This window comes from Dermacentor andersoni, chromosome 4 (genome assembly GCF_023375885.2).
Source record: "Dermacentor andersoni chromosome 4, qqDerAnde1_hic_scaffold, whole genome shotgun sequence".
NCBI classification, from domain to species: Eukaryota; Metazoa; Arthropoda; class Arachnida; order Ixodida; family Ixodidae; genus Dermacentor; species Dermacentor andersoni.
In genome coordinates this window covers 161,655,017-161,677,459 of record NC_092817.1, presented here as the reverse complement: position 1 = coordinate 161,677,459, position 22,443 = coordinate 161,655,017, and the positions used below count along the sequence as shown (strand labels likewise).

General features: G+C 46.2%; 1 protein-coding gene across 1 annotated transcript; it reads left to right on the top strand.

The window, feature by feature from the left end:
* Positions 1-417: 417 nt before the first annotated feature.
* Positions 418-21,180, top strand: LOC129386593 (papilin-like). The gene is made up of 4 exons (XM_055074674.2): positions 418-1,155; positions 13,531-13,740; positions 19,402-19,587; positions 20,388-21,180. Exons 1-4 carry the CDS (start codon positions 1,083-1,085, stop codon positions 20,591-20,593), a joined length of 675 nt encoding a protein of 224 aa, XP_054930649.1. The 5' UTR covers positions 418-1,082; the 3' UTR covers positions 20,594-21,180.
* The last annotated feature ends 1,263 nt before the right edge of the window (positions 21,181-22,443 follow it).

Here is a 22,443-nt window from a genome sequence, read left to right as displayed (position 1 = left end):
GGCGGCAGTATTGGTAAAGGTAGGACGGTAACACGACGCTAAAGTATATATGCCATTACCGTATCACGTTTCTTACGGCATCACGGCAATCATTCGCGGCACTTTTTGCATGTGGTACGTCAAAACAGTGCCGAGTCCACCCTCGTGCTACTGTATCGCACATAAGCTAGAAGTTGCAAATCCAGAGAGTGCATTTTTGCCGATTAATGCAGAACCGTTCGCCAAGAATCGTCTCCACTTTCCACTATCTTATTGATGTGTTGTGCCATGGTCTACATGAGTCGAGTGAGTCGAATTCCTCAACTAGAGATGACTCGAATCACTTCGTATAAGATTAGTGGGATGTGTAAAAAAATGGATAAGAAACAAACATGATTGACTAAAGAGAAACGTGGCCGAAGCCAAAGATGCCAGTGATATTGTATTATCAGCCTCACCGCGAGTTAAATTGTGCGCGAAGATGTATACCGAAGGAAAAGTTTCACAGAGAGAGTCACGAGTAGTAAATTGATCGATTTAACAAGAAATCTTAAGCTTCATTATTGTTGGTGTCGTGTTAATAAGCTAGATTTCATTCACGATTCACCAGTCTATATACAATTCGTGTAGCGCATTGCAGAGTAACACAAGAATGTCATTATTCGTTTCTTGAGATAGTATTTGGCTGCTGAGCACGAGGTCGCGGGATCGAATCCCGGCCACGGCGGCCGCATTTCGATGGGGGCGAAATGTGAAAACACCCGTGTACTTAGATTTAGGTGCACGTTAAAGAACCCCAGGTGGTCGAAATTTCCGGAGTCCTCCACTACGGCGTGCCTCATAATCAGAAAGTGGTTTTGGCACGTAAAAAAAAAGATAAAAAAGTATTTGGCTACCATTATCGTAATTTCCGTCCTGTTGGCTTGACACTATTGCGATGGGGTGTTAATTGGGTTGACTGGCTATTCGAGTCCTCGTGTCTCGGTATATCTCGATCAATTTTGTACGCCAAAGGTGCGTGGCGTGCGCACAACGCTCCCGTGTTTTCCTGTTCGCGCAGAGTGGAGGTGAAGGAGGGCGAGAAGAACCAGTGCTTCGTGTGCATGGGCGTCTCCTTCCTGCTGATCGTCCTCTTGGTCGTGCTCGCCGCGCTCATCGTGCAATACGTCAGGCCTAGTAAGTGCGCGCGCAGCGAGAACCCTGCACCGATGCCAACGGTTTACGGGCAACCAGCTTTGAAACGTAACGTGCTAACAGCCTAACACACACACAGCCTATAGCTGGCGAAGGATACGGTTTTTTAGTAGCCATCGCTGTGATTTCAAGTCGGCAAATCGACCGCTGAACTTGAAGCACGTGTGCCCAGTTCCTGACCGTACTGGACACCGGCGTGCTAGAATGTAGGAGCGCATGCGCTACTAGCAATGTATACATACATAGCCATGAACAGAGCTTGACTCGGTGCATCTGGCTAAAGGCGAACGTTGATACAGGCGCGCTTCTGCTATTGTTCATAATGTCGGGCCATTTTCGTGAATTCTGTGCGCCACGGCGTTAGCATACTGCAGTGGCACACGCGAACTGCCGTAGAACATCCTGGATAGCTCGGCTCCCCCTTGGAGGGCGGAAGCACCATATGTATATACCGGATATTGACATGGAATGAATAATCATGGCGTTTCGGAGCTGACAGCGATTATAAGCATTCAGTTTCACAATCGAAAATTCTACGTGAGAGTGACAGGCACCAATGACATTTAAAGGTGAAAACTTAAAAGAAAGATCTTGCGGCAGTAAAGAAAACTTAAAGTTGGCCAGAGATTGTGGCTACGCTGACATAAAAATAACAATGGGCTTATAAAAGACATCGTAGCACCAACTAGCATGCGGCGGTGCCCTTGTCGATGCGGGAAATTAATCGCTGAGCAGATATGCTTTCTTGTATATGACGAGCTCAATGAAAATTGTGCTGGAGCCCACCACTATGCCCTCTCTCGATTATATAGCCCGTCATTTGCTTTCGGAGTTTAAACCCCGTAATTTGATTCGATTTGATTCTTACAAAGCCGCGTCATTTTCCCTGTAGTAATCTTTATATGAAACTGCGGTGCAGCAATATCTCTATCCAGGAGGCAGGCACGTACCCAGGATTCTTTTTCGGGGTGGGGGCCCACCACCACCACCACCACCACCACCACCACCACCACCACCACCACCACCACCACCACCACCACCACCACCACCACCACCACCACCACCACCACCACCACCACCACCACCACCACCACCACCACCACCACCACCACCACCACCACCACCACCACCACCACCACCACCACCACCACCACCACCACCACCACCACCACCACCACCACCACCACCACCACCACCACCACCACCACCACCACCACCACCACCACCACCACCACCACCACCACCACCACCACCACCACCACCACCACCACCACCACCACCACCACCACCACCACCACCACCACCACCACCACCACCACCACCACCACCACCACCACCACCACCACCACCACCACCACCACCACCACCACCACCACCACCACCACCACCACCACCACCACCACCACCACCACCACCACCACCACCACCACCACCACCACCACCACCACCACCACCACCACCACCACCACCACCACCACCACCACCACCACCACCACCACCACCACCACCACCACCACCACCACCACCACCACCACCACCACCACCACCACCACCACCACCACCACCACCACCACCACCACCACCACCACCACCACCACCACCACCACCACCACCACCACCACCACCACCACCACCACCACCACCACCACCACCACCACCACCACCACCACCACCACCACCACCACCACCACCACCACCACCACCACCACCACCACCACCACCACCACCACCACCACCACCACCACCACCACCACCACCACCACCACCACCACCACCACCACCACCACCACCACCACCACCACCACCACCACCACCACCACCACCACCACCACCACCACCACCACCACCACCACCACCACCACCACCACCACCACCACCACCACCACCACCACCACCACCACCACCACCACCACCACCACCACCACCACCACCATCCTGTTTTATGTCCACTGATGGACGAAGGCCTCTCCCTACGATCTCCAATTACCCCTGTCCTGCCCCAACCGATTCCAACTAGCGCCCGCGAATTTCCTAATTTCATCGCTCCACCTAGTGTTTTGTCGTCCTCGATTGCGTTTTCCTTCTCTTGGTACCCATTCTGTAACCCTAATGGTCTAACGGTCATCTAACCGGCGCATTACATGACCTGCCCAGCTACATTTTTTCCTCTTCATGTCAATTAGAATATCGTCTATACCCGTTCGCTCTCTGATCCAAACCGCTCTCTTTCTCTCTCTTAACGTTATGCCTAGCGATCTTCGTTCGATCGCTCTTTGCGCGGTCCTTAACTTGCTCTCAAGTCTCTGCCCCATATGTCAGCACTGGCAAAATGCACTGATTGCACACCTTACTTTTCAATAATAATGGTAAGCTTCCAGTCAGGAGCTGGCAATGTCTGCCGTATGCGATCCAACCTATTTTTATTCTTCTGTGAATTTCCTTCTCATGATCAGGGTTCCCTGTGATTAATTGACCTAGGTAACCGTACTCCTTCACGGTCTCTAGTGGCCGACTGGCGATCCTGATCTCTTGTTCCTTTGCCCGGCTACTTATCATTATCTTCATCTTCTGCATATTAATATTCAACTCCACTCTTACACTCTCTCTGTTAAGGTCTCCAATCATTTGTTCTAACTCGTCTGCATTGTTGTTGAATAGAACAATGTCATCGGCAAACCAAAGGTTGCTGAGATATTTGCCGTCGATCTTTATTCCTAAGTCTTCCAAGTTTAATAGCTTGAATTCTTCTAAGCACGCAATGAATAGCTTTGGAGAAATTGTGTCTCCCTGTCTGACCCCTTTCTCTAATCTCCCTGCTTTTCTTGTGTAGAATTAAGGTAGCTGTAGAACCTCTGGAGATATTCTTGCGCGAAGGACGAGTCAGTAAGACGACAAACTATTTACAGATTATATTTACAACAACGGCTGCAGCGCTGACCGGTCAGATTCACAGCGCCAGCCCAGTTCGTTCTTCCTCCTCTTTTCTGGAGTGATGGCGCCCACGCGCCTCGTTCAAACAAACAAATACCACACGTATGTAGCAATATTTTCCAAGCTTTTTACGTAAGCGTTCTGTACTCCTTGATTACGTAGTGCCTCTATGACTGCTGGTATCTCTACTGAATCAAATGCATTTTCGTAATCTATATAAGCCATATAGAGAGGCTGATTGTAATCTACAGATTTCGCGATAACCTGGATGTGATTCATTGGATGTGATACATTGGATGTGATCCATGGATGTGATCCATTGTAATGTATCTCTTCCTGAAGCCAGCCTGTTCCCTTGGTTGACAAAATCGAGTGTTGCCCTTATTCTATTGGAGATTATTTTGGTAAATATATATAATACTGGGAGCAATCTAATGGTCCTATAATTTTTCAATTCTTTAACGTCTCCTTTCTTGTGGATTAGTATAATGTTTGCATTCTTACAGTTTTCTGGGACCCTTGCAGTCCATAGACACTTTGTACAAAGAGCCGCCAGTTTTCCAAGTATTGTACACTTTGTACAAAGAGCCGCCAGTTTTCCAAGTATTGTGTCGCCTCCATCTTTGATTAAATCGACTGTTATTCCACCTTCTCCTCCCGCTCTTCATCGTTTCATGTCTTGCAGGGCCCTTCTAACCTCATCGCTAGTTATAGGAGAGTTTCTGTATCCTTCTCATTACTGTTTCTAAGTGAGGTATCGTGACTCCTCTGGGTACTGTATACAGGTCAGCTTAGAATTTTTCCACTACTTTTACTACATCTTCGAGATTGCTGATGATATTATCCTTCTTATCTTTTAGTGCATACATCATGGTTTGTCCTATGCCAGGTTTCTTTTTTACTGATTTCAGGCTGCGTTTATTTTTACGGCTTCTTCAGTCTTTCTCATGTTATAGTTTCGAATATCAGTTATTTTCGCCTTGTTGATCAGTTTTGACAGTTCCGCGAATTGCGTAACGCTGTGCGGCCGTCAGTCCCATACAACCGCGTAGAGCGCAGGACTCTGCGATTCTAGACGTACTGCGCTCACCGCGAAAGGTTAGAAAAACACCCACATAAGCACAGCAGAGAAGTGGCTACGTGAGGCGGTTCGACCGATAACTGTAGAAGCGTCATTCAAAACAAGTAATTGTTTTCCACTTCCGGTGGCGTTTTCTCCACTTTCTTTCTAAATAAAAACATGTTGATCCATAAATATTCTCATAAACAACGGTTAACTTTTCTATTATTCGCTTTTGCTTGCAGTTTGGTTGTTTCCTTGGCTCTCTCCCTTAGTAGATCGCTTAATTTCTGAACTCCTTGCGATTTTTGTTTCCAGTTGCCAATTTTGCACGAAAAGTGCTATACAATTAGGGAAAAACAGACGAGGTAACGGGCGACAGTCATCTTGCTTATGGGTTTAAGGGTTATTGCAGGGTTTCATGATGGACGCTCTTTCACATTATCTTATTTCCGACCTTATCTAACCCATATCACGTGTATATGGTTTCGGGCGTCTGCCAGCGTCGCGGCGAGCCGTAACTCAAGGAAATAATGAAGCAAAGAAACAAGTTAAACGCAATTGGCGTTTTCTCCGGCCGCAACTCGTTCCATGAGAGTACAGACCAGCTGAGTAACAGCCGCATCCCTCTCCTGGTCCAAGATTCAGCCTAAACAAAGAAGGTTGAACTAACAAAAGCAACAGCTATGCGCGTGACGGTTGAATAGATGGTGACAACTGAACGCATCTCGAGGTAATCGCGCGGGTGCGGAATCTATGAGAATACTGTCGTTCACATTACAAGAGATGCCGATAACTACCACCATCTAAAAGGAGTGAAAAAGGCAGCATAATGCTGACCTATGAACAGCTGCCAAGCCTCAACATTGATCTGGCGGCGCTTTAGGAATGTGTGAGGAGTGGTGGCGTGGGTGGGGAGGGGGGGGGGGGGGTATGCCACTTGATTTCGGGGGGGGGGGGCCCGGGTGGGCCCGGGCCCCCCCCCCTGGGTACGTGCCTGCCAGGAGGTATTTATAGGCTGCCGCAAAGGCGAGCGATGAGGTGAGACTAGAGCGGGCTTTCACAGGTGTGGTGGCGAGGAAAGATCGCTGATGTGTGTGCTCGAGTTGCATAATATTGCGGGCGTTCGCTCGCTTTCACTATATGCGCTCTGTCCGAATAGCCTCGAAAAGTGCAGTGCATTTACGACGACGATAGAAATTGTTTATTTAATTATGGGGCTTTACGTGCCAAAACTACTTTCTCGTTATGAGGCACGCCGCAGTAGGGGACTCCAGAATAATTTGGACCTCCTGGGCTTCTTTAACGTGCGCCTAAATCTAAGTACAACGGGTGTTTTCGCATTTCGCCTCGATCGAAATGCGGCTGCCGTGGCCGGGATTCAATCTCGCGACCTTGTGCTTAGTAGCCCAACACCATAGCCACTAAGGAACCATGGCGGGTGGCGATAGAAATGACAGCTTCGGCGGTAAAAAAAAAGCGGTGGCTGCACTTTCGCGACAAGTCTTTAAATGCATGTTTATAGGCCACGCGCGTAAACGCTTTGCCTAATATCGTAAAATGCATAGTAGCGAGCGAGTACATGTTATTAAGCACTTTTGAAGGGCATATTTTGTTCCTAAAATCACAGTGATTTTGAATAACTATCGCTGTTATCTCTACAAGCTTAAGTAAAGGCTCCTTTTTTTTTCTGTCCGTATCACATCTTGCAGATCTCTCTATAAACGGCACTGCTGAGGGTAAGTATAGTAAAAGAAAGAACAACAATAATAAGAACCATAACAACAACAAAAAAAGAACGTCATGCGACATAGACAATGTCTGCGATATTTGAATAAGTGAACAATTTTATTCCGCAGGCAGTTATATTTGTTCCGCTTTCCATTAAAGAGAACCGACAACATTCGCATGAAATAGTTCTCCAGCTTCATAGGATATATCAAAGGCCTATCTTCCCCGTCCGTCAAGTGTGCGGTGAGCTTTGCGTGAAGGGGTAATGTTGTACGAATATTCTTTCACCGTGTTGCGTGTCCTACAAATTCTAGACATGCTGCGAAGCGGTGGCACTGAGGTGTAAAGAAATGATAATTCTACTGCCGTGAATTTGTCCTAAAGGCAAGACGAACGGAGGCGGCCAAGTTTCGAAGAGGCACTTAAAGAATCAATTACAATCTCTATTACATACGTTCACACAACAGTTGCCTTTCCAGCCCGCATAAACGATATTGCTTTTCTGCAAGGCTAGGCTGTCGGTATGTAGTACGAATAGGCACGACCGAGGAATTATTATTAAATAATAAAATGACAACGCAACAAAAACGAGAAAATAACAAAGCATTAGTTGCAGTGACGTTGAATGTGTTGAACGTACGCGTGTACAAGGTAGATTAAAAGAGAGAAAGGCATTGGCGACGAAGTTTTCAAAGAGTGTAGCAACTACAAGTTCCGGAAGTTAACAAATGTAACAGAAAAGAAAGAATATGACATATAATCGCTTTCTGAAAGCAATAAATCATCAGTATACATGTTTGAAAAGTCCTTCAATACAAACTGTTTAACAAATATGTGCACTACATATGAATTTTGACCTTGGGAACGCTTTTATTTGTTTAAGAGAACCTAGGATCCCACTATCATTCGGATTATTAAAATTGGTCGGGACGTATAGAAAGCCCTCTTGGAGTAGTTTATTTTTTTATTACACTCGGGCGCAAGATACACTTTCTTATGCCCTGTAAACAGCCAGATTTCACGCATGTGTTCGTGAAATCAGAAAAAAAAGGAAAAGATATTATGCCCTAGTATGTCAAATAGCAATTCTTCCTCGAGAAACAAACACTTTCCTTTAGAGCAGTGCATAGCGAGAAGCACGGAAAGTGTCAACACATTCAGTCATTTTTCTCTTGCTGTCAGTTCGCGCCTCTTTTATGTATGCAAACAAATGCAGCTTTTATTATAAGCTATATTGCTTCACATATGCTATACAGTTGGCTGCACTCTGTGCCATTTTTCTTGCTGCTTGCTGTCACACGTCGCCCACTGTGTTTGCCAATTAGGGCTTGGTTAACCAGGTACCAAAGAAGCTGGGATATTTTGCCATTAAGTAGTGATTGCAGCGATGATGTCTCATTACCACTGAGTGGTCGGTGCACATGCACGCAAATGGCTGTGTGTTCGACGCGTGGACATATCGAAGTTTCGTACTGGAATTTTGGAACCAAAATACTGTCGCGTACACGTGCCACTACAATAATTAGGGGAGTGAGGTATAGTGTCTTGCAGACCCGTGAGAGGGCGGTAAAATGAGACGCACCTTGGCGAACTCTCCTCCATAAATCGGCAAAACGCACTCTCGGTGTGCAGGTTTCAGCACGTGTCACGTGCAGTCGCGCGAGGGGTGACGGGGCACATGTGAACGATGTCGCATAATCCGTGATTCTTTCGAAAATACGACAGAATAACAGTGTAGCTTAGAATCGTGTTACCGTTCTGCTTCTATCAATAGAGACTTTTAGCGTGTCCGGTATTCCGGCAAGTGCGGGCGGGTTGCCGGTTTAGCGGGGGCGTAAACGTGAGCGACCAGATTGGTGGCGCCAGCTGGTGGTGCAAAGCTCAACCACACAAACACAGAGCTCATTACTATATTCTGCTTAGCTGCTGGAGTAAATATTCGACAGTGGCGTAATCGTGTTCACAATTACGCCGCCGCCAAAAATTTGCACCACTAGCGAAGCAGGATATAGTGGGTTACTGCAGTTTTAGCTCTGTGTTTGTCTGGTTGAACTCTACGCTACCAGGCGGCTGCAGCGATCTAGCTACGCCCCCGCAAATCCGGCAATCCGCCCAAACCGCTCCCGTTTACCGGAATAGCGGACAGGCTAAAAGTCTCTAATATTGTCGCCGTCGGCCGCAAATACACGTGAAAACCGCTCGCGTGCACGTGCAGTTTGGAGCGCAAGGCAACGGTCGCGGGTGAACGGTAACCTTGTGCTAAAGTACTGTAATGCGGCGTTAGTGTATGCGCGACTCTATGACAACGCATTTGACGCATTAACGAAACGTCCAACGAAGCTGCCACAGGCCTTGCATCCTTCTTATATCGTTCTAATTTCGCCTCTTCTCCTTTTACAATGGCAACGGCACGCTCGTCCTATTTCTCTCTTCAACAGCTAAAAAATTCTTCAGCTGTCCGATTGGGTCGTTTCTGACGCCCAGTTCTGGGAGAAAAAAAAAAAAATATCGGGTTGGCTGTATTGGGGACGCAGTCGCAGTGGAGAAGGTAAATCGCCTCGTGCGTGCTGCTGAGGGTGTATGGACAATAGGGTACACAAATGACCTAACTAAATACACAAGTCACATTTATTCACGAATTTCGAAGCTTACACACTGAACTTATACAGATAGTGGGAATCATACTGTCTACTCTTGTAATATTGGTCGCTCCCTATTCATAAGGGGGCCCGCCGTGGTCAAAATCGGTGGGCGCGAAGTGGCATCCCCCCTGTGTTTTTGCCCGAGTCTCTTCACGCCATTTCTGGACCAATGAATCCGGAGGCGCCATAGCTCAGCAATCGTTAAATATGTATGTAGGCTTTGAACTCCCACGTATGTAGGCTTTGAACTCCCGATAAGCACAAGACTGAGGTTGATGGAATATACCTGCTATGGTTGTGTGATCTCTTTCAAACGCGACCGTTTCCTCTCGTGTCGACAAACGATATACTGTCGAGCTATACCGCTCTGAACTCCGAGTGAGAAGCAAAATTTAACCTCTATTGCGTCATGCGTGGCGCGACAATAGCGCCAATGGCGCCGTTGTCATTATTATATCATTAATTTATCATAAATGTGTCACGTGCATTGATGACGCCACGCCATCTATACACGTGACCCATGCATGATAGAGTAAGGATTTTTTTCCCTACACAACTCCAAAAGCACGTGGGTAGTAGGGTTGCAAAGGTATAAGCGATAATAGTATTACATGCTTTCCCTACATTTAGTTTTAGAAAGTGAACCCCTAGGTTGGCCTAACTGAAAGGCACTTCACGTCAAAAAATATGATATATCGCTGCTGTTTTACGAAAGGGTATAGTTAATACAAGCGCAATTATAGATGTAGTGTACAGGAAAACTAGTAATAGGCCAAAATATCGTAGATGGAAATGTGTGTAAGAGCGACCGCGTGTGACACCGGTGGTAAAAAATAGCTTTTGTGAGGTTGCTATTTGGGCTTGTTGGTGTGCGACTGGTACAGATTGCATTTTCACATCGTTTGTTATCTTATGGCCTTGTTCGTAACACACACACACACACACACACACACACACACACACACACACACACACACACACACACACACACACACACACACACACACACACACACACACACACACACACACACACACACACACACACACACACACACACACACACACACACACACACACACACACACGCGCACGCACACACACACACACACACACACACACACACACACACACACACACACACACACACACACACACACACACACACACACGCACACACACACACACACACACACACACACACACACACACACACACACACACACACACACACACACACACACACACACACACACACAGGGGGGCGGCGGCAATACGATAGTGTATACATTACATCAGTGCATGAAGAACAAAGCACGGGACTGGTACAGATTACGCGCCTTCACTTTTACGCGCGCACACACTCTTTCCTGTGCTTGGTATTAAGTAGGCTTGGAAGTGAAGTGAGGCAAGGATCGGTGCAAAGCGCGAAGTATCCGGGCATTTGCGAGTGTAGTGCATGCTGTGTAAGCATGCCCTGGCCAAACAATGCGCGCTGTGGACTGCATTGTTGCGAAAAGCGAGCAAGTTCGACCGTGTCAGAGTTTCTGCAGTTTAGTAGGTTTCAACAGCAAAGTTACCATTCCCGTTCAGCATTCGTTCCAACAACCCCTCTTGCTTTGCTTCGGCGCTCAAGCCTTCGTGCGGAAGTAGTGGTGGCTTCCGTTCAGAGTGACTAGCCCTGCGTGACTGGCACTGACTGATTATGGCACTGCTCATTCGCTGGTCATGCTGCTTAACTACGCTTTTTGCACTGCCTATGGTGAATGGTACTACTGTTACCTCTGTGGAGCGATCGGTCATTCCAAACGCTCAGTGTCCAGCGCAACCCTCGAGAAGAACGAGGTGATGCGGACTTTCAGCATTGCTCTCTCTCGTGAATCGTGGCTCGAATGAACGTCGCCGATGTAGCTTTCGCCCGCACACTTGGTGCCTTGACGGATGGAAAATACAAATAGCTGGGAGCATCACGCCGAACACCTAGCCTCGGCAAGCCAGCCTACTATGATGCCGCCCCACGCCATTCTCTCCAGAGCCAATCCGTCCACTGAGTGTTGAGGAGTAGGCCCTGCACGGTTATTAGGCTTTTTTAGACACTGTGTGGTACGCGGTAGTTTTTAGTGGCGCCCTCGTCGCGCGCTTTCCATTCCACACACTAAGCAGATTAAAATTATTGCTTTCGCAATCACGTGCTGAGCGCCTATTTGCCATCGGCTTTTTAAATATATTTTGATGACTGTGATTCAAGATGGTCACGTGGCGCTCTCTCTTACATCTTTTCTATCCTTTGTATTCAATGGTCGCGTCAAACTCGATTGATAACAAAGATTGTTGTCAGCAGTGTCACTGCTGGAATTGCGCATCTGCACTCATAGTACATATTTAGTGTCAGACAAAACTACGGTTGAGTTCATGAACCAAACAGGACTTAACGAATTCTCAACGCTTAGCATTATGTCCGACATCTCAAAAAGCATTACAGCGAGCTGCCTCTTCTGCGGTCCTATAGTAAATCGTGGATAGGGGGGACATTACGTATAGGCAGGCTTCCTTGAGCACAATTGCAGCAGGGAAAGGTTTTATTTACGAGGCAAGCCTTCATTTAGTACAGCGTTAGAAAGAAAGGACTATGATCTATCCCGAAAAGCTAAAAATTCACATGCGCCATATAAAGAAAAAACGTGTGCGCACGCACGCACACACGCACGGACGTACGCACGCAAAAATAAATAAAAACATGCATATTCTTTAACGATCCACTTTGTACGTTTTATCCTTACGCCAAATCAGCACTGACAAAGCCGAGCGTCATACTTATTTGGTTCATATATCTGTGCAAGACTCGTGACGAACAATAAATAAAGAAATTTCTTGTACACTAACCACCCTCAGTCATACCCTTTTCTACATTATTAGCGTTTGTAATCGCTCTTCGTTTCCCATATGTCGGCCTCGTATCAAGGCATTTTCGAAATTTATATACTCAAGAGAAAGTCCGAGTCCTTGAGATCAGTGGGTCAAGAAGACCTTCCGGGGTATGACTGAGTGAGTCCGAGTGAACCCAGCTAAGTAGATCTTTGCGCAGTTTGAGTCCGAGTGATCGCGGCTGAGTATAATTCTGGTGAGTCTGAGACTGAGTGAGCACGGCTGAGTAGAATCATCGTGAGTATGAGCCCAAGCGAGCTCCGCAGAGTAGCATTTTTGTGATTTTGAATCTGAGCGAGCCTGGCCGAGGGTAGTTCTGATGAGTGTGAGTCACAGTTATCCCGGCTTGAGTCAGAGCCCCAGTGAGCTCTAAGCAATATATATATAATTTGTGAGTGAGTCTGAGTGGGCTCCGTTTACTTTGCTGACCTATGGTCAAGCGCCTAAAAACAAAGCAGTGTGGCACGCTTTCACAGTAGGAGGGGCACTAGACAATCATTGTTGTAAACTAAGCACACGTGTCGAACAAAGAGTTTATTTGAAATTATAGAAAACGGAAGGTAAGAGAAGCATGGTAGCCTTTCAAGCATGAAGGTGAGGGAGGGGGGTAAAGCTTTTTGTCTGGAGAGTAAGGTAGGGTTGTCATATTTTTGAATAGGTGAGGACGCTGGTGAAGGAGGGTGGTCAAAATTTTTAACGTGAGGGTGAGGTGAGAATGGTACTTGCGTAATGTGGGTAAGGGAAGAAAATAAAAAAAAATGATGGTATTCGCCCACCTCGGTTGATAAGTAGGGTATATATTGCACATTCCTGCAAAAGATATATTGGCAAATAAATCTTTTACTGAAACAGGCACCGCGGAGCGAAGACAATTACACTTGCAATAGGGGTGAAGGCGGTGCCGTGCCGCACCGTCTGGCAGCAATATTATTTCCTATTTACCCCATGCATTCGTTTCAAAGTGCAAATCCTGTTTTTTTTTTTCGACGAGTTGGAGTTAGTGAACGTAGCTATAGAATGTCTTGGGCTATTGGGAAGTTTCATGATTCCACCGATCCGGCTTTCGCAGACGATCCAAAGTGCAAGGCGGCGCTCGAGTTGACAGCCTGCAACTCGGAGACGGAGCAGTACTTCTTCCACCATGACTCGGACAAACAGGTCTGCTTGGTGCGGTGGCAGCTGGACGCTGGCTGCCTCGAGGGGAAGAACCGCTTCGCCAGCGCTTCCGAGTGCCGGGGGCGTTGCGTCGGGAACTCTTCGGATAAAGGAGCAAGGCAGAGTGAGCCCTTTCTTAAAGTGAATAGCTTTGTTTGGTTCTTTGAACACGTTTTTTTGTGGTGGTCGGCGGCCGGACTTTCTCCGCCAATGAAAAGGTGCGCGCTCTATAGGGCCAGCTGGATGCGGGACGGATTCACCGCCCGACGCTGACTATACATATGGGGTGTTTTCTTTAGACCATGCATGCAGAGTTTTCAAAAGCCGCCTGTGGCAGATCGCGTAATTGTAATCCTTGAGCTCGATTACTCGAAGTGGCGCATTACTCCCTGCCTTTCTGTCTTCCCTTCTCTCTCTCTCTCTCTCTACTCGCGCGAGAAATTGAAATGTGCAATCAAGAAATTGAAAACAGTACCAATTAACTTTTAAGTTATTTACTTTACGGCCCGTATTGCAATTTACGAACTATAACCGGTGAGTTTGCAAGGCACATCCACTAGGAACGGCTGCTCAAGATTTCGCGGGTTTGGAGATAAGGCGCCGTAAAACTTGAGTTAGAAATCCGTTATTGTTGCACTTACATATTTAAGAACTGCGGTTTATGCATTGAAGCGCGAACGTAACTGGGACGCCCATGCATTTCATCGCACACTTTCGGAATTAATACTTTGAAACTGCTGTTATCCTGAAAATTAGTTGCAAGTGATATCGCCTCGTGAACTCACCCGCTACAATTCGTGAACTGTAATGTGTGCTGAAAAGTAACTATATTAAGAATTATTTTGCGAACTTGCGTTAATTAGTCTACTATGCATTTCGATTTCTTGTGCCAGTAATGTCAGTCTGTTTGAGTATTCAGTTATATGACTATAGAATTATGCTCTCTGCCGCACAGGTGAATTGTAATAATTCTGTATGGTCTAAAAAACAACACAGCCGTTTTAGTGGTCCTTGATACGCACGTGTGGTCACGTGAGAGCTCAGTGACGTCTGAGTGTTTAGATTGTGTGGTCGGCGGCCGGTGGCGCTGCGTCAAGTTTCTCCGCCGTTCGGGCTGACCGTTGCGGGCACGCGATCGTCGATGAAGGCCACTGTGCGTCTCTCGTCGAAGTGCGCTGTTTAGTATTGTCGCGGTTTATGGGATCTGCCCGATTTTCAAGGAAATGGTTGGTGCGGCCTGTGGGAATAGAGTAAATGAGCGGAGAAGAAAGCGCATGCGCGCAGCCGTTGTCTTTTCGTTGTCGTCATTCCGTCGCCGGTGTCACGCTGTCGTCATTTCGTATAGTCGTCATGCCATCTTGGTCATGACGCTGTCGTCGCCGTGCCGTCATAATCTTCATCGTCCTTATTCCATAGACATCACACTGTCATCGGGTATGCCGTCTACCAAAAAATGTCGCGATAATTTGTGCCGCCATCGTCCAACACAGATATCGACCCCAGCCAACGCCTCCCAGAGAGCGCAAGGCCGGTACATTTCGATAGATGACGTCAAGCTACTTTGCCTGACTGCCGTGGAATCTAATGGGGATGCTCCGGAGCAAGCCGCGGTGATTTTGACGTCACCGCTTTCGTCACGCTGGACTTGGCAACGTAAACTTCAGTCCAAGTAACGTGACATCATACAGCAGAATGCACAGGCCTGCTAACTAGGACGCGTTGACCCAGCAGTGTCCTTAGAACGCAGTGCTAGCTAGTCCATGGGATTTCTGCAGTCTGCATAAGCTATTTGCTTGCTTTGACAATCCTATATGTAAGGCTTTGGGCGAATTTTTTATAATGAGGTCAATAACATTGTTTGTTCACCGGCACTAGTTCTTTATTCACTCGTGCTATTATCCACAGTATCCGCAAGCACTGTGATCATTTGTCAATTTTAATACGGCCAGTCTGTGCGCTGTTTATTTCACCGCATTCATATTACCTGCAATAAATAACTTAAATCGATGACTGTTTCAGCCAGTACACAATTCCATGATTCGAGTTCTTTCCTATACTCGTTCAGCAGTAAGACGAGGAGGAGTCGCTGTATTCGTTAAAAATTCTTACTGTGTAGTAGAGCTCAACCTTTCCTCATTCTCGCAAGTTAAATTTGTCGCTTCGTGCTTTCATATGGCTGCCATTCTATGTGTGGAGGTGTCAATACATCATCCTGTATGCTGTAACGTGCACCTGTTTTTAGACGAAATAGATTCTGTTATGTAAGCTTTGTAGATTGAAAAGTACGTGTGTTTTTTAGGTTGCTTAAATTGTATACACACTATCCGCCCGCACAACAGTTTGTTTCTGATTATCTTTAGGTGTAAAAGTGGAGGCGTAAAAATAGTTAAACCCACCTAAAGCATTATCGGGACGCGTAACTCGCCATTTCTTATACCGAGTGCATAAATGTCCGAGCTTACAGTCTTGAGAAGCCGTATGCAGACCTTCTCATAAACTTTGTGATCATTATTTAGTTTGTTCTTATTGGACACTGCTGTAGCGGTCCGACTGTAACAAATTCTAAGAAGAAGCGTTTTGCTGCACATTCCAAGATCATTCATAAACTGGTGCAGCGATTTAAATACACTCAATCCCTTCAAGCAGTGCATCGCTTTCACATATGAACGATAGTTACGTTGAAATTTTTATTCAGTTAAAGAGTGTGGCAAAGCGTAGGCTAAACTTGCGCAAACGAAGAAGAAGAATGGATGACGATTGAAATACTAGCAGCAAATAAAGAAAATTGTGTGTTTAAGGCTAGAGCTAAGCGCGCATGTGCCTTTGCAGAGTAGCAGTATCAGTTCAAGCGAAGCAGAAATAGAGCGGCTGCAAATGGTTTGGCGCAGCAAACGCTTCTACTTCAGAAAAAAAAAGCTTTATTGAAATTTGATATGATCCTGTAGACAAAAATGGTCTTCATTTGAATAATCGAACAAGTGCAACAAATGAGGTTATATATGACCAATTGTGCTTGCGACAGGGAATGTATTACTAAAAAAGTTCAATTTTTTTTCCCAGCAACTGTTTCAAGGACATTGTGAGGCCACGCCATAGGCATGACTACTTTACAAAACACGTTCTCTAATTTTGCTATCTTCCCCACATATTTTAAAACTAACTTGTGCGTACTCTTTGTAGCTTGAAGTGAAATAATATTGCAGTCGTTGACGGTGATTGCCATGTTTCTAGGAAGTCATGGAATAACTTTAGAGCTGTCAGTACGATTCTGTACAACGAATAGGTGCATAAATTTCGTTGGAGAAATTAGCCGTCGTGTTGAACTTTCCATAGGCAACGTTGCGTGCGTTGTACCTGTTGCAAATCGGCAACGCTTTGCATGGCAGATGACGTCATCCATTTCTTATGCAACATGCTATGCTAGGATTTCATGGTACATTTTAACACTATCAGAATCTGTTTGCAAAATATGTGACAGCTTGTGTCGATTGGCCAGTATAGTGGTGACGTTTTCGCTTCGCTTCCGCAAGGCTCTCTTTTATGTTCTTTGTTACATTTGTTACATTTGTTAGTGGTCTCTGTGACTTTTCAGCTCTTCTGCTTCAGTATGCGGATCACACTGTTATAGTATGCTGTTGCTACACCTTATATGAAGGCGATTGGCATCCTTCAGGACGCGTCCGTGCAAAAGACATGACAAGCATTGTTAACACGCACAGCTTACATATTTTCATAGTATTTAAGCAGCCTTAAACCGTCTATTATGTATGCACATACAATACTGCTTTTCCTGTAACGGCTGCTGTCCAGCGACACCTCTTCGGTAAAATATGATGGGCTGACTTTGGACAGTGACTACGTGAAAGAATCGATCACGCCTCGTTTGTTGCTACAGGTTTTTCCCGCTCAATTTGATCAAAGTGCCAGTCAATTTAATCCAAGCAGCATTCAAATCAATCGGACTGTTAGACATCTAAATCCAGGCGCCAATCAAGTTAATCCGAAAACCACTGTATTTAATCAAGCGCCAGCCAGATTAATCTAAGTGCCAGCGAAACTAATCCAAGCATAGTGTTCTCAAGAACATTCGAATTTCACGGCAAACGAACATTTTCTAAAATATTAGGAGTTATTTTTTATTCAAAATAAAAGAGCAAGGTGGGGGACCAATGGCGTTCCTCCCACGTGGCTAACGAAACCTTTGGACTCTTTTGTTCTTTGTGTTTTGAGGGCGACTCAGAAGACAAATTCTCGTAGACAAGTCTGAGGAAATGTCAGCATTGGATCGTTAACAGAGTTTGTGATGCACGTGTGATGTCGTCTTGAATATCAACTGAAACACCAAAGAGTGACTCAATGATGATCACTTGGCAGATATAGGCCTTCGTTACTAGTGAATACTAATCACTGTAGCTGCTGCCGCTATCGGTAGCTTTTAATTGAATACGTCGCCATCGACACCATTGAAATGCTCCCGAAATTAGCAATTAAGTGCATAATATAACTATTATACTATAAATAATATAATTAAAAATAAATATAATACGATATAACTGACAGGGTCAAGTCACTAGTGAGCACAGGTTACTTGCTATGTTCAATTCAACCCGCCGTGGTTGCTTAGTGGCTATGGTGTTCGGCTGCTAAGCACGAGGTAGCGGGATCGAATCCCGGCCACGGCGGTCGCATTTCGATGGGGGCGAAATGCGAAAACACTCATGTACTTAGAGTTATGGGCACGTTAAAGAACCCCAGGTGGTCCAAATTTCTGGAGTCACACGCTATGCCATGCCTTGGCACGTAAAACCCCATAATTTAATTTCTATGCTCAATTCAATGTTATCGCTGTTATAAACGCGATAACGTCTTGGATGAAATAACATAAAATGAGTGATTCAACCAGGCTTATTAGGAAGTGGTGTGCTTAAGTCACTAGTGATTGTTAATAATTTATTTTCTCTGCGAGTGGCAGCTTTCTTTTGTACATGTCGCCAATGGTATCAAACTGTCATAAAATGAACATTTTTGGTATCATTACCAAATGATAACGCCAAGTCATTAGTGATGCGCTCGGTTGCGTTCTCTCCTACTTTATACAAAACGAAAAGTTAAATAAATGACGATTCAATTATGATAATCAAAGACGCTCGGATTGAGTAACTAGTGATCATGAATCACTATCTTCAGAATGACATTGGTAGCTTTTATCCGTGGATGTCGTCATTGGTATAATCAAACTGTAATAAAATTAGCATTTTTGTATCATTAGAAATGATAACATCGAGTCGCTAGGAATCACTAGTGACGCGCTCTGCCCGATGTTCTTGTACTTTTATGCAGCATAGCATCATGGATGTCAAATAAAAACGCGCTTTTTTTTTGAAGCCGGAAAGTACTGAAGTCATGTTCGCTTAGCAGAAATCGTAAGACTGGCACGACTATCGATATATCCGGCGTTAAAATGCGCAACGAAATGTATTGGCGTTTCAGCTAACAGTTTCCTAAAAGCTTGTATTAGGCAGTTCCGCGATTTCATTTGTGATGCCAATGCAAATTTTTAGCTAGCCATTCTTCAAATTATTTAATAATTCTAGTTAGGATACCAGTTACTAATAAATCGCGCGGATAGCGCAGGCTCAAGAAATTATCAGGAAAACTTGGCTTCACGCATGTCAGGACCGTTTAGCACTGACCACTCACAATGAGTAAGTCGGCAAACTCCACGCTCGGGAGTAATTAATCCTCTGGCCGCCGTGCTCGTGACTTGTATTCCTCCTGCACGCAGATCCGTCGGCGGAATGCATGGAGCCCGTCAAGGCCGCGCCTTGCAAGGACGAGGAGATGAAGCGGCGCGACCATCTGTACTTCTTCGAAGACGGCAACTGCACCGTGCAGATGGGCCCCAAGTGCTTGTACGGCCCTAATCGGTTCGTCTCCGCCCAGGAATGTCACGAATTCTGTCTTAACACGGGTACGACGAAGCGGTTTATTGATATCGCAAATGGCTCTTCTATACCGCTTTTTAACATCGTCGCAGTCGCGTCCATGGCATCCTAGCTAATATCTGAGGCCATGTTCACACTGTATTGCCATGGGTCAGAAAGCGAGCACAGGCAGAAACACCATTGGTACTTGCACATTTGTTGCCCACGGGTTCGTGCGATTCTAGGGCGGATGCCTTTCTTTAGGTCCCCTTATGCTATTCCTTGCTTGTAGGTGAACTTAAGCTTAACGAACGAACACGATCGGCCCATTCCTTAACCCATAAGTCGTGTTCTAATGGAGGACACGTTTGGAAATAACTCGTTGCACTAGTAGTCACAACAATATGAAGTCAGCAGACAATGAAGCCAAGAAAAGCATAGAGGAAATTACGCGTGGCGTTTAGAAATACAGAAATGATGACGTAATTAGGAATCAATGTGAGCGAAAAGACAACTTGCCGCTGGTAGGAGTGGAACCCACGCATCTTGCAGGAACTGCCGCCGCCATAGCTCAATTCGAGCATCGCGCGCTAACGCGCGCGATGCTCGAATTGAGCTATGGCGGCGGCAGTTCCTGGGGGACAGTTAACTGCGATTTTGTGTGTGCGTTCCAGATCTGGGTCGGGGAGTGTCATTACGTAATCGTTTTGTTGCCGAATAAATAAAAGTAAAGTTTTAAAGCAATGTGCCCTACTACGGTGTAAGTGGATTTAATGTTTGTCTGTGGTGTCCTTTTAATCTTCTCCTGGTAGACCGCCACATTGAACCGCGTGTCGTTGATCTGCAGAGGAGCCGGCATGCCGCGTGCCCCGGTTCCAGGGTGCGTGCCGTATGAGCGAGAAGCGCTTCGCCTACTATTACGACAGTTCGACGAAGGCTTGCGTCTCCTGGCGCACTCCCTGTCTGGCGGGACCTAACCGCCATGAATCACTCGCCGCCTGCACCGAGACCTGCGGCCGGAACATCTTCAAGACGCTGATGCTTGTGGGATGATGCCGCGCGCTGAACTACGTGTCGCTTTTCTGTTGAAACGAATGAAACGCCAATGATTACAGTGACTATATAGTAACACGCCTATATCGTAACGCGTCGTTGTTCTGCTTTTTGCTGGCGTTTGTTCTCACCGAAATCTCGCAGTTACAAGTTGTCGCTCAGAACAAGACGCGCCTGCTCAATCTAAAATTTCCTTGATCTTTGTCGCCAATTCTCAAGCTCTGGAGGCCTGTCTCGCAACATTTCGCGCGATTCGCGAATAGCGCTGCCCTAGGCTAGCCGAATAAAACATGCACTTGCTCATAATTCAGGCGCACAAGGAGAAATTGACGAGTGCACCGGAAAGTTCACAATCGTAAGTGCTCACTCAAGTTCGCAATTTCAAGTTACATTCATACGCGGAGAAGAAAAGAGGCTTTATCGCGGAATCGATGGCCTGTATACTTTGCTCGGGGGGTATACGTGCAATCTCGAATGTAAGTGAGCAACAGTGATTACTCTGGAATGTACTGCCAGGAATGTATAAACAGCGGACGTATTTGAACCAGAGTGTTCGACATGATTCAGCGACTACGCTAACTGCTTTTGTCGTGATTTGATTTGAGCCTGGCGAGGGAACAGGATTTCAGGATCGCCAGTCAACATCTGGGGCCTGTGAAGGAGTACGTTTACCTAGGTCAATTACTCACAGGGGACCCTGATCCTGAGGAAATTTACAGGAGAATAGAAATGGGTTGGAGTGCATACGGCAGACTTTGCCAGATCCTGACTGGGAGTTTACCGCTATAATTGAAAATAAAGGTGTACAATCAATGCATTTTATCGGTGCTAACATATGGGGCAGAAACTTGGAGATTGACAAAGAAGCTGGAGAACTAGTGAAGGACTGCGCAAAGAGCGATGGAACGAAGAATGTTAGGCGTAACGTTAAGAAACAAGAAGAGAGTGCTGTGGATAATAGAGCAAACGGGGATAGCCGATATTCAAATTGGCACTAAGAGAAAAAAAAATAGAGCTGGGTAGGCCATGTAATGCCTAGGTTTTATAACCAACGGATTATTAGGGTGGCAGAATGGATGCCAAGAGAATGGAAGCACAGTCGATGACGACAGAAGACTAGGTGGGGTAATGAAATTAGGAAATTCGCCGGTGCAAGTTGGAGTCGGTTGGCGCAGGACAGAGGTACTTGGAGATCGCAGAGAGAGGCCTTTGTCCTGCAGCGGACATAAAATAGGTTGATGATGATGATCAAAATGGGCAGAAAATGACTTGCCATTCCTGAACCGTTTCGCTGCGAAACTCCACACACAGCGAAGAACAATTCGGGCATTTCAGAGGTGTCACAATAGCTGGCGTACTTTTAATGCGAAACATTCTTTGGCTCATTCCAGGCACTTTGGGGTAGGTAGGCAGGTTCCGGTTTTGCACAGTTTCGGACTTCTTCAATAAAGAAGAGATCAAGTCTCTGCCGGTGGGCTCGAATCTTGGCTCCCTAACACAACAACCGCTTTTATTATGAGGACATGGCTATATAATTATTTTTTCTTTCTTTAGTGATCAGTAGGCGATGGTCGCACGCAAACGTCTCTTGCGCCAACGCGAGCTGTTTCAGACGCACAGTGCATGTGACATGTAACGTAGCACCAGCAAGAGTACGTGCACACGCGCCAGTTTTTATTGTCGTCTGCTTCCAGGTCGACGACACTTTGTTCTTTACTGCCTGCGTAGGCAATATTTATCGTACGCGCCGGCCTCGCAGCTTGTTGTTGTAACTGATAGCAGTATGAACTGCAGCCACTCAGGTGGAAATGTTTATAACTGTGCCAACCTCCGTAAATCGAGCCGCTGCA

What these genes read in the sequence shown, in the direction of transcription:
- LOC129386593 (XM_055074674.2), top strand. Translation starts at nt 1,083, where the DNA reads ATGGGCGTCTCCTTCCTGCTGATCGTCCTCTTGGTCGTGCTCGCCGCG. An exon ending in GGATAAAGGAGCAAGGCAGA is followed by an intron (nt 13,741 to 19,401) that starts GTGAGCCCTTTC and finishes TCCTGCACGCAG; the next exon opens with ATCCGTCGGCGGAATGCATG. An exon ending in CGAATTCTGTCTTAACACGG is followed by an intron (nt 19,588 to 20,387) that starts GTACGACGAAGC and finishes GTTGATCTGCAG; the next exon opens with AGGAGCCGGCATGCCGCGTG.